Raw genomic sequence first — 12,594 nt, forward strand, 5'->3', positions numbered from 1 at the left:
TTGAGTTCCTTGCTAGACAATTCGGACATACTTGTGGTTTCATTGAGTAACTCAACAACACAAAGTGTTATAACATTAAACATAATAAAAGATAACATGTTTAATGAATAATAAATAAGAAAGGAACAAGGAATGATAATAGAGTCTTAGGAGCTTGTTATTGAGTATCGTGGAAGAAGCACCCATAAGAAGTTCAACACTAGAGACAAGTCAAGGGACAAGTCAAGAGATAAGTTTAGAGGAAGGTAGAGGACAAGAAAAGACATAGAATGTTACTACTGTCACAAGAAAGGTCACATGAAGAGAGAATGCAAAAAGATCAAAAGAGAGTAGCAAGAAAATGGTGATGTGAGTAACATAGTCGCTACCATTTTTCATGGCAATGAGGTAATCTTTGTTTGTGATATGGTCATGTTAATTTGACATCACAAGATACATGTTGGGTCATGAATTTTGATGCATCATTTCATATAACCTTATAAAGGGAAATCTTTTCCTCCTATACAAACGATGATTTTGGTCACGTGAAGATGGTGAATGATAATATATCCAAGATTGTGGGTAAAGGAGATGTTTGCCTATAAATAAACATCGGTTTTCGCCTAACATTAAAAGATGGGAGACATGTTCCTTACATGCGTCTCAATCTAATATCTACATGCCTACAAGATGAAGAAGGCTATAGTAGTGTATTTGGAGACAAAAAATATAAGCTAACAAAAGGTTCCCTGGTTACATTAAAGCATGCACCCTTTATGTGATAGAAGCCAAAGTCAATAATGGTTGCATTAATTCTCCTCTTCGATCGAGTTATGGCATAAACAACTCGAACATATGAGTGAGAAGAGATTTCAAATTCTAGCCAAAAGAGATACACTAGCAGGTGTGAAAGGATCAAAAACGTCACTTAAGCCATATGCATATTACTTGGCTGAAAAGCAACATAGAGCTTCATTTTGCTACAGTACCACATAAAAGACCAAATATTTTAGATTTGGTGAATTTTGATGTTTGTGGTCCAATAACCACTAATACTCATGGAGGTGCAAGGTATTTTGTTACCTTTATTAATGACCACTCTAGGAAAGTTTGGGCATATGCCCTCAAAATAAAAGATCAGGCATTTGTAGTATTTAAATAGGAATTATGGCATGAGTAATAGAATTTAGTACGAATGATCTATTTCGAAGATGCCTCATCACAATGGAGTAATTGAGAGGATGAATAGAACTATTGTTCAAAGAGTGAGAACATTGTTATCTCATGTCAAGTTACCTAAGAGTCACTACAAGAAAAATGTAAATTTTTGACGGATATAATCCATCGATAAAAAGGAATATTCGTCATAAATTCTCTATTTCGGACGGATTTCTGACAGATGTAAATCTGTCGGAAGAAAGGGAATTGGAAAAAAAATTTCGTCAGAAACAATTTAATCCGTCGAAAATTGTTTGAAAATCTTTATGTAATTTCGACGGATAAATCCGTCAGCTAATTTTTGTTTAATTTTAATAAATTTATTAATGTAACACCTCGTCACCCATTCCTATATTACTCAAAGTCAAGCACGGTTAACTGTGGAATTCTAATGAGATAAGCTACCAAAAAGTAGATGCATGTTGTTAGTATAGGTAGTACAAATTAATTTGTTTAAGTTATACTCAACTATACAATCTCATACTTATATTATCTCTGGATCCCTCTCATTCTGGTGTGTCCGGACCATTATAAAAATATAATAATATATATAATAATTATATTACCAATAATAATAATTATATTATATTTAATTAATCTTTATTTATATATATACTTACTTTTATAATTAACAATCTACTTATTTCTATTTAAAATTAATATTATGATACAATTTAAATTATTTATTATAAATTTTAAATTTTAAATAATAATTTATATATTTTAAAATATTGTTTTTATAATTTATAATGATAATATAATTTATAAAATTATAAATATTTATTTATTACATACTTATAAATTAAATTTTAACATTTTAAATAAATTATTAATTAAATTAATATATTTATTTATCTTAAATCTAAGATATTAAATTTAAAAAGTGTATTTATCCTTATTTTATTTTCTAATTATCAACCATTAATAAAATACTAATTTATAATATTATCTAATTATATCATAATATTTTCATATTAAATTGAAAATAAGATATTAGTTATACAAAAATATCAAGATCATATAGTAAATTTTCAAGATTCTAGTTAAATAATTTAAAATAATTAATTTTTCAACTATATTGTTAGCAAATAATTTATTTCAAAGCTAATCAATTTTTCTATATTAATTATTAGTAAAATTTAATAAGTTTTAATTTAACAATTAATCGATAAAATTCAACATACACCATGAGTTATTGAGCGAAGTAACTTTATCAAAATTTACTTTGTGAGTCATTTGATTCCTTCTCTCTCTCTCTAATATATATATATATATATAAATATTTAAAATTTTATTGATCTTTTTTAATATATGATTGTCAATTTTCGTCAAAAATTCTTACATTTTCGGCAAATATAAATTTATTGAAAATATTCTATCAGTAATATAACTTTTCCTACAATTTTTTTTCCATCGAAAATATAAATTTTCTGACAGATTTATATCCATCGAAAATATAAATTTTCTGACAGATTTATATCCATAAAAAATTATCCATCGGTAATATAACTTTTTCTACGAATTTTTTTTCTGTCAGAAATATAAATTTTTCGACGGATTTGTATCTGTCGGAAATTATCGGTCGGTAATTTGCATTTTTCTTTTAGTGAGTTTTTGAGGTGAGGCTCTAATGATTGTAATTGATTTAATCAACTTATCCCCTTCAACTCTATTAAATAGTGATGTTCCAAACAAGTTTTGGGCATGTAAAGATTTATCCTACAACCATTTAAAGGTGCTCGATTATAGAGCATTTGTACATGTTCCAAGTTTAAGGCTATGGATGAAGCATTTCTTGTATAAGGCATGAACAACCAAAAGTACGTCGTGCATTGCAGTACAATCCATGTTAGCAAGAATTCGAGTTTCACTCGAGATCAAAGCTTATTATGAGATTTCATTGGATATGTGATATATTGGAAACCAAGCAATTACAGCTTAAGAAAATCCATACCGATGACAACAGCTCATATATGATGACCAAGTCCTTACCTAAGGATAAGTATGAATTTCGCATAAGAGATACTGAACTGTCAGAGCCCTCCACCTAAATCGAAAGAGGTATATTGATGGGTTTTCCTCTTTAAGAAGAGAGAAAAAGAAAGAGAGAGAAATTAAAATAAAATAGCAAATGGAAAGAAAGAAGTTATACAAGATTTCCAAGTAACTATGATGGAGAAAAGATATACACTAGAAGGGGGGAGGTTAAAAAGTGTATATCAAACTTGTGCTCTTTGCAACGAAGTAATAAAAACTGTACAGACGAAACACTAGAAAACAATGTACGAGGTGACAGAGACTACTATTAGAGTATATTCCATATTGTATATACGCTGGACTAATTTAGCAAATAGTTGAGATTATTAGTTAGGCATATTCTATTTTTGAATTTGAATTAGTCTGTTAGGATCTCCAGCTCATACAGCCAAGTTTGTTAGTATCAGATAAGCTCAATAACTTGTATATATACTTCGTTTGTATATCCCTTCTTCAATCAATAAGAATGACAATTTCTTTTACTAAGATGGTATCAGAGCTCATCATTTGAGTTCTGGTAGCCATAAGAGAATTTCGTATTTTTTCATTTCTATTTTCCGCACACAATTTCTATTTTCAAAATGGCACACCAGAACTCATATGAGGATTTCCTCACAAATCCAATGAATCCTTTCCATCTCCATGGAAATGAAAATCCTTCTCAGTCATTGGTCTCCTCTCCCTTAATGGGACCTAATTACCATGCTTGGGCAAGAGCTATGAGACTGGCTCTCATGCCCAAAAACAAATTGAAACTTGTCGATGGATCCATAATTCCCCCTGTGCCAACAGATTCAACATATGGAGCTTGGGAAAGAAGTAACAACATGGTACTAGCATGGATTCACAGATCAATTTCAGATTCAATTCTTCAATCCATTCTCTGGATTGATCGAGCTTCAGATGCTTGGAATGATCTCAGGGATCGATTTTCACAAGGAGATATTTTCAAAATTTATGATTTACAAGAGGAGATTTACAAAGTCCAACAAGGTACTCTTACTATTTCAGAATATTATACTCATCTTAAATCTCTATGGGATGAATTAGAAAATTTCATAGGAGTTCCTCATTGTACTTGTTCCACTCCTTGTAATTGTGGAGCAATTCGGAAATTTAAAACCTATAGAGATCAAGATTATGTTATAAGATTTCTGAAGGGATTGAATGAGCAATATGCTCATGTCAAATCTCAGATAATGCTTATGGATCCTTTGCCATCCATCAACAAAGTATTCTCATTACTTGTTCAGCAAGAGAGACAAGTTGATATTGATTCAAATCATGGGAACTCCACTGTTGTTGCTTATTCGGATGTTAAGAAACATAATGCAGGCAATGAAAACAGGAATTTCAATCACAGGAACAACAACAACAATGATAAGACTTACAGACATGGTAATTTTGGAAGAAGTCATCAACGTCAAAAACCTGCCAGATTATGCACCTTTTGTGGAAAGAATAATCACACAGTGGACTCATGTTACTTTAAGCATGGATTTCCACCTGGTTACAAGTTCAAAAATTCATCAACAAACCTGGCGGAATCAATAAACACAGAAGGAGGAACAGTAGAGACTATTTCAGAAAGGAAGTCAATTCAAAATCCAGTCAATGCCTTATCTCAAGAGCAGTATAACAACTTAATAGCATTATTACAGCAATCTAATTGTCAAACTTCAGAAGAAACTCCTTCAAACCACCATTCCACCAATCTCACCCATACTTCTGCAGCCTTGCACACACAAACCATTGAAGAACCAGGTATGTCAACTGTTTTTTGGATAGTTGATACTGGAGCCACTGATCACATCACCTTCAATTTAAACATGTTTACCACATATCATAAGATTAAACCTATTCTCGTTCATTTACCTGATGGTTCCACAACTGTTGCTAACACTGCAGGAACAATTTTACTTTCTAAAAAGCTCATTTTGCACAATGTGCTTTACATACCTAAGTTTAAAGTCAATCTCATATCTGTTAGCAAGTTAACAAAATCCAACACATATTTTGTTACCTTTACTTCTAACATTTGTTTGATTGAACAGGCTTTGACCAAGAGGATGATTGGTTCAGCTAAACTGCAGAAAGGTCTTTATATTATGAAGCACCATGACTTGATTGATTCTGTTTATTGCAATTTAATTTCTCAGACCAATAATCCAATTGATAATTCAGTACTGTGGCATAATAGGCTAGGCCATATTTCCCATTCTAGAAATAAATCCTTGTGTAGGTTATTTGATTTTATTCCTGATTCAACACCCTCACCATGTGATGTATGTCAGTTTTCAAGGCAGAAGAGATTGCCATTCAATAACAATGACTCTTGCTCTTCTACAATTTTTGAACTTCTTCACATTGATATATGGGGACCTTGTTCTGTCATTTCCATTCATGGTTACAGATACTTCCTCACTATTGTGGATGATTTTTCTAGGTTCACTTGGTTAATTTTAATGAAAGCTAAGAGTGAAACTAGAAATCATATAAGAAACTTTATCACATATGCTGATACACAATTCCAAACCAAAGTAAAAATCATAAGGACTGACAATGGTCCAGAATTTCTAATGAACTCATTTTTTGAAGAAAAAGGAATTGTGCATCAAACCACATGTATAGAAACACTAGAACAAAATGGTGTTGTTGAGAGGAAGCATCAACACATCCTTAATGTAGCTAGAGCTTTAGTGTTCCAAGCCAATCTTTCACAGTCTCTTTGGTGTTATGCAGTGACTCATGCAATCCATATCATTAACAGAATTCCAACTCCAACCTTGAATAATACTTCACCCTTTGTCAAACTTTATAATAAACCTCTTTCAATCTCTCATTTAAGAGTTTTCGGCTGCTTGGCTTTTGCTACATCACTACAAGCCAACCGAACAAAGTTTAGTCCAAGGGCCATTAAGTGTGCCTTTCTTGGTTTCAAAGACACTACAAAGGGATACATACTTTATGACCTGAAAACCAGAAAAATCTTCATGTCCAGAAATGTCACCTTCTTTGAGTCAATCTTTCCTTTCCACAAATCTCAAGATCAATTTCAACCTCAGGCCACTACACCATTTCCCTTGACCTTTGATAATTACATACCTTTTCCTTCACCCACAGCCAATCTGCAAAATCCTGCTCCTATAATTGATCCTATTCCAAACACTCCTCCACCTCAGTCACCCATCCCTCTGTCAGTCTCTACACCACCACATAATTCCCTTTCACCAGATTTATCTCAACCTCATTCACCTACACACAGTTCTTCACCAAACTCTCCCCCACAGAATGCACCAGATTCACCTCCACAGAATCCACCTCCTCCTCCATTAAGGCAATCAGATAGAATCAAGAAATGGCCAACTAAATATAAAGACTTTCACTGTGGCTACAATGCTAACCAATCTCCTCCAGGTAAATACACCACTCCTCATCCTTTGTCTAAATCACTTTCTTATGACCATTGTTCTTCATCCTATAAAACTTTCTGTTCTAACATTAATGCCTGAACCCAAATCTTATTATGAGGCTTTCACAATTTCCTTGCTGGAATAATGCTATGAAAGCTGAAATTACTGCTCTAGAAAAGACAAACACTTGGATTTTGGTTGAACTTCCTCCTGGAAAACATCCTATTGGTTGCAAGTGGGTTTATAAGATTAAGCATAAACCAGATGGCAGCATAGAGAGGTACAAGGCTCGTTTGGTTGCTAAAGGCTTCACCCAATTGGAAGGCATTGATTACTTTGAAACCTTCTCTCCAGTTGCCAAAATCACCACATTCAGAGTTTTGTTAGCTCTTGCAGCAGCCAAGGGTTGGCACTTACAACAGTTAGATGTGAATAATGCATTCCTTCATGGTGATTTAGATGAGGAAGTATATATGAAACTACCTCCTGGACTCACTGCTGATTCTCCTAATCAAGTGTGTAAATTGCAGAGATCCTTGTATGGCTTGAAACAAGCCAGTAGACAATGGCATTCTAAACTCACTACTGCTCTTCTCTCCCTAGGCTACACTCAATCAATGGCAGACCATTCATTATTTGTTAAAAATACAGGATCTTCATTTACTGCTCTACTAGTATATGTGGATGATATTTTGCTTACAGGTACTGATTTAGCAGAAATTAATCATGTGAAGAAGTACCTAGATGATCAATTCAGCATTAAGGATTTAAGTGATCTGAGATACTTTCTCGGCTTAGAAGTTTCTAAATCAGCCAAAGGGATTGTTCTAAACCAGAGAAAATATGTTTTGGATATCTTATCAGATGCTGGTCTATTAGGAGCTAAACCTGCTGCCACTCCTATGGATCCTTCTACAAAATTACAGGCTGACAAAGGGATTGCATATACTGATCCTGCAGAATTCAGAAGAATCATTGGTAAATTGATCTATCTCACAACTACTAGACCAGACATCTCCTATGCAGTCCAACAGGTCAGTCAATATGTCTCCAATCCACTTGATTTACACTATAAGGCTGCCATTCGAATCCTACGATACTTAAAAGGTTGTCCTGGCAAGGGCTTGTTCTTCCCTTCTTCCAATTCTCTTAAACCTTCTGCCTTTGCTGATTCTGATTGGGCATGTTGTCTTGACACCAGACGCTCCGTGACTGGTTATTGTATATTCCTAGGAGATGCCTTGATCTCGTGGAAATCAAAGAAACAAGGTATTATTTCTAGAAGTTCATCTGAAGCATAATATCGTGCCTTGGCTCAATTATCGTGTGAATTACAATGGCTACAATATCTGATGACTGATCTCAAAATTCCGTTCCCTCTTCCTATTTCTACTTACTGTGACAATCAATCTGCAATTTACTTGGCTCACAATCCTACTTTTCATGAAAGAACAAAACATATCGAAGTTGACTGTCATGTTATTCGAGCTCGAATTCAGTCAGGTCTTATTCATCTCTTGCCCATCTCCTCCGCCTCTCAAGTTGCAGACACCTTCACCAAATCTCTACATGCTCATCCTTTTCAGAATGCACTATCCAAGTTAGGCATGTATGACATCCATAGCCCAACTTGAGGGGGGGTATTAGAGTATATTCCATATTGTATATACGCGGGACTAATTTAGCAAATAGTTGAGATTATTAGTTAGGCATATTCTATTTTTGAATTTGAATTAGTCTGTTAGGATCTCCAGCTCATACAGCCAAGTTTGTTAGTATCAGATAAGCTCAATAACTTGTATATATACTTCGTTTGTATATCCCTTCTTCAGTCAATAAGAATGACAATTTCTTTTACTAAGAACTACGTTCAATTCATAATCAAACTAGATTGAGTTTCATTATCTTGTACATGATACAAGTATTTTTTTACAAGTCACTTAAATATCTTTTCACCAAGTCTCTCCATGCTCAAACTTAAATATTCTTTTAACGAGCCTCTGCAGGCTCAATCCCAAGTATATTTTTTTCCACAAATCTTTCCAAACTCAACACTAAGTATTCTTTTGTATAAGTCTCTCCAAGCTCATTCCTTACAAATAAATTTAACAAGAATTACAATTATAATCTTGCCTCTTCTAGACATAATACTATGAAAATACAACACAAATAAAAAGGGTGGAAGACTTCAAATTGCATGAGAGGTTTTCAGTTTCTTTTCATTAAAGGCTATCATCCAGATATCTGGGCATATAATGTTAAGATCAATGGACTTTGCTGTCAAAAAAGGAAGAGAAAGGTTGCATGCGTGATGTTATAACTTTTGAAATAATTATCTCAACAAAAACTGTTAATGCTCTGTTACTTTCTGAATAGGAAGAAGAGACTATGATTGAACTACTGTGTTGTTGGAGACTTGCTCGTGGCTGCGCAAATATCACGTACTCATTGAAGTTAAATCTCTCAAGTAAGGGAAACATGACACAGTCGAACGAACCACATCTTACATTACCAAAGGCATGCAAGCAAATGAAAACATCAAATGGTGTATCGTCTGATATCCTTAGACATGAAAATCATAAGGACAATAAACAAGTTGTTTTGTAACTCATCTAGCATCCGCTCTCAACAAGGATAATAAGCTTTGAAGCCAACAAAATATCGAAATATAACATCATCCACGCAAAGAATGGACTAAATGAAACATGCAACGATTCCAACAATTTCCGAGGGGTATGCCGAAATTCAGCTCAAATGATCAACTAAGCAATTACCCAAAACTATATATATATATATATATATATATATATATATATATATATATCTCGAAAGCCACCAAATATGCAATATTTGAGCTATGGAGCTTGGATTGGATTCAGTTGCCAAATATGCAATGTGACTAAAGAAGAGGAAGTGTTTCAAGGTGATCAAACACTGTGGGTCTTTTGTAAATGTGAATTGGAGGCTAAAACCTTTTTTTTTGCATGTAATTTCTCTTACCACATTTGGCAATGCTGTTTATATTTGGGGTTGGAAAAACGGAGTTTTGCCATGCTGTGCAAAGAAGCATTTTTGGTCCAATCTTGGAATGGCATTAGGAAAGCAACACAAGAATATTTGGAAACTTATATGGCTTTGCGTATTATGGTCTACACAGGAACCAGATTTCTTTCAATGCTTCTGAGGTTAATCAAACAGAGGTAGTGGAATTGATCAAAGTTAGAACTTGATTTGTGAATCAAAGCTAAAATTGAAAAAGTATCAGTGTCTTATTATGAATGGTGGTCAAATCCTGTAATGTGTCTATTTTCTTATTAGAAACTTGAACTGCATGTTGATTGATATAAAGGGTAGGGGGTACTTATTTGCTTTACCTAAATAAAAACTTCTACATTAACTGTTCTTTCCTTTCTCCTCCTCTCCAACTCCACTTGTTAGTTCATGTATGTTGGTTTGTTACAAGGAGGGGATGCTAACAGCAATCAAGAGAGGTGTTTTGATTAGCAACCATATTGATTGGGACTATAACTAATTGCAAAGCAAGGATTTCACACATAAGGTGGATAAAGGTGATCCAAAATATCCAACTTAAGGGGACATTTAAAGCAAAAAAAAAAATAAATAAATAAATAAAAGGTGAAAGATATGGAATTAGATTGTGCTAAGGGGGCCACATGCCACTCAGCAATTTTGATATGATAAAAGATTAAATGAAAGATACCCTGATTTTGGTCACAACTTCTTTTCTCCACTTCTCGTCTTTAAAGTACCAAAGAATCTATAAATGTTGGGAAGGACCAATAAAGGTTTGTGACCCTTGGCTATTAGGAATCTGCAATTTATGAGCATCAAAACTATGCAATTATCAGCCAAAGTAAAACAGGAGTTGGTAGATGGATATCCATGGCATAACCCCTAGCATATGCCAATGTTTCATTGTGGTTTATTCCATCTTCTTTTCTATAAAGTGCCACACACACAAATCGGAGGCAATTCAAGACACAAGCACAAACTGAAGCTCAAAACTTAAGCAAATAAGCAATAGGGCACCTCTCTCCTGGCAGGTGAAAGGTCAGTAACCAAAAATCAGTGTCAATAACTTGCCAAAGGAGAGTTGCCCTGTGGCTCATTTAGCTTACTCTCATACAATGGTGGCAGATTAAAGGTAATCCAAGTTTAAAGAAAATGTATGTTATTGGTTCTAGTCTCTTACATTTTAATTAGTTAAGGGATGTTCTGTTTTCTTTAATACATTTTTTTTGTGAGAATGACACTTTCCATCAATGTTATTGAAGATATTTTCAATTCACAACCAAAGCTGTAAAATGTGATCCTCTAGAGTTGTGAAAAATAACAATTTGATGAAGCAAGCAAGGTGCGATTTTTTCTTTTGGAAAAAATGTATAAAAGATTTATAATCCTGCTATACTTCTGATATATCCTATAATTTCACAGAGTAATTTAAATTAATCAATACTCCTGATACTTTATGAAAGTTATTTTTTATCTAGTTTAAACTGATTAGAAAGTTGGTCAAATCAAGTGTGTCTACTTCAAACATATTTCACCTTTCAATTCCCATCACATTGCTGCACCTACACTCCACTAGTTCATTCATTAATTCTATCACAACTCGTGCAAACTCGGGCAGTGATACCACATGCAAGAAAAATAGGTCTGTTTTTTTTTTATTATTATTCATAAGAATTATAAAAACGATATCGGACATGGAATTTAGAATCTTGTGTATATTATTATAACTCTCAACGCCACTAGATTGATGCTAGTGATTTAAAGTCTGTTTTGTTTAATTCAAGAGCAATGATAAGGTAAGGATTGTGGTGCATTTGGCTCTGGTTTCTTCCTGTGGTTGGTTTTGAATACTGCAGAGTCTAGTGCATAATTTGATTTTTAATTTAAGTTTCATATGTTTTATTTTGTTTTTCTATAAATATTTATTAATGAGTTTATTCAAATTATTCTAAATATTTACATAATGAAATAAGAGTAGTATTTACCTTATTTCTCTCTGTGTCCCAAAATTGATTAAAAAGAACAGTTTATCTTCAAATACCCAGCTCAAAATTTCACAATAATTAGCTGGGAATCTTCTTAATTACAAGCCTCTTGTTTGGTAAATTTGTTTTTTTTTTTTTTTCTGAATACAAAAATTAAACCTTTTGAGTTTTAAATTTTACAAAGAAATGCCATGAGATATAGGTTATGTATACTTTTAAATGTATAACTTTCCAGGGTGTTAATCACACCATATTTACCCAACAAAACCTAACAATCCAAACTAAGTCTGAATAATGTCTATAAGGAATTTCGAAAGTTTATCCGTTGAAAATAATGAATATTTTTAATAAAGAAACTTTTAAAAGCTTTTTTACGCTTATATTTAAATATGTTCTAAACCAATGTTATTGCTATCGGTTCATTTCATTTCAAATATGAACCAAACTAATTATAATTTATTAGGTTCTAAATTTAAAATATACCAGTATTTTAGCATGTAATAAATATATTAAATATTTATTATATATAAATAAAATTTATAATAAATTATATATGCAAATAAATATTACATTTGAATATAAATATATAAATTGTATTTAAATTTTATATAAATAGATATTTTTAAGTATATAATTATGTTTTATATTTATGATAAATAATTTATATTTTAGTAAAATATTATTTTATTTATTAATAGTTTATTTTTAAAAATATTAAAATTTAATTTATAAATAATTATGATAAATAAAAATTGAATTAGATAAAAAAATAAATTTTAAAACAAATTAAAAAATTCCTAAAAATTCTTTTGTACACAAAACTTTTAAACGAGTTCTCATGCAAAAAAGACAATGGTGTTTAATATAAGAAGTTGATTATAGTTTCATGTCCATGCAAAACTAATTTGAACTTTTTTTTTGAGGTCCTA

At 32.3% G+C, this 12,594-nt stretch overlaps 1 protein-coding gene across 1 annotated transcript; it reads left to right on the forward strand.

The window, feature by feature from the left end:
* The first annotated feature begins 6,097 nt into the window (after positions 1-6,097).
* LOC109819131 (retrovirus-related Pol polyprotein from transposon RE1) lies at positions 6,098-8,936 on the forward strand. Its single transcript, XM_020384738.3, has one exon. It carries the CDS (start codon positions 6,761-6,763, stop codon positions 7,946-7,948), a length of 1,188 nt encoding a protein of 395 aa, XP_020240327.2. The 5' UTR covers positions 6,098-6,760; the 3' UTR covers positions 7,949-8,936.
* Positions 8,937-12,594: the final 3,658 nt, after the last annotated feature.

The sequence above is a fragment of the Cajanus cajan genome, chromosome 1, assembly GCF_000230855.2.
Source record: "Cajanus cajan strain Asha chromosome 1, NIPB_CcT2T_4, whole genome shotgun sequence".
In the NCBI taxonomy this organism is placed as follows: Eukaryota; Viridiplantae; Streptophyta; class Magnoliopsida; order Fabales; family Fabaceae; genus Cajanus; species Cajanus cajan.

Bases quoted from the DNA above. Each gene is read 5' to 3' on its own strand.
- LOC109819131 (XM_020384738.3), top strand. From the start codon at position 6,761: ATGAGGCTTTCACAATTTCCTTGCTGGAATAATGCTATGAAAGCTGAA.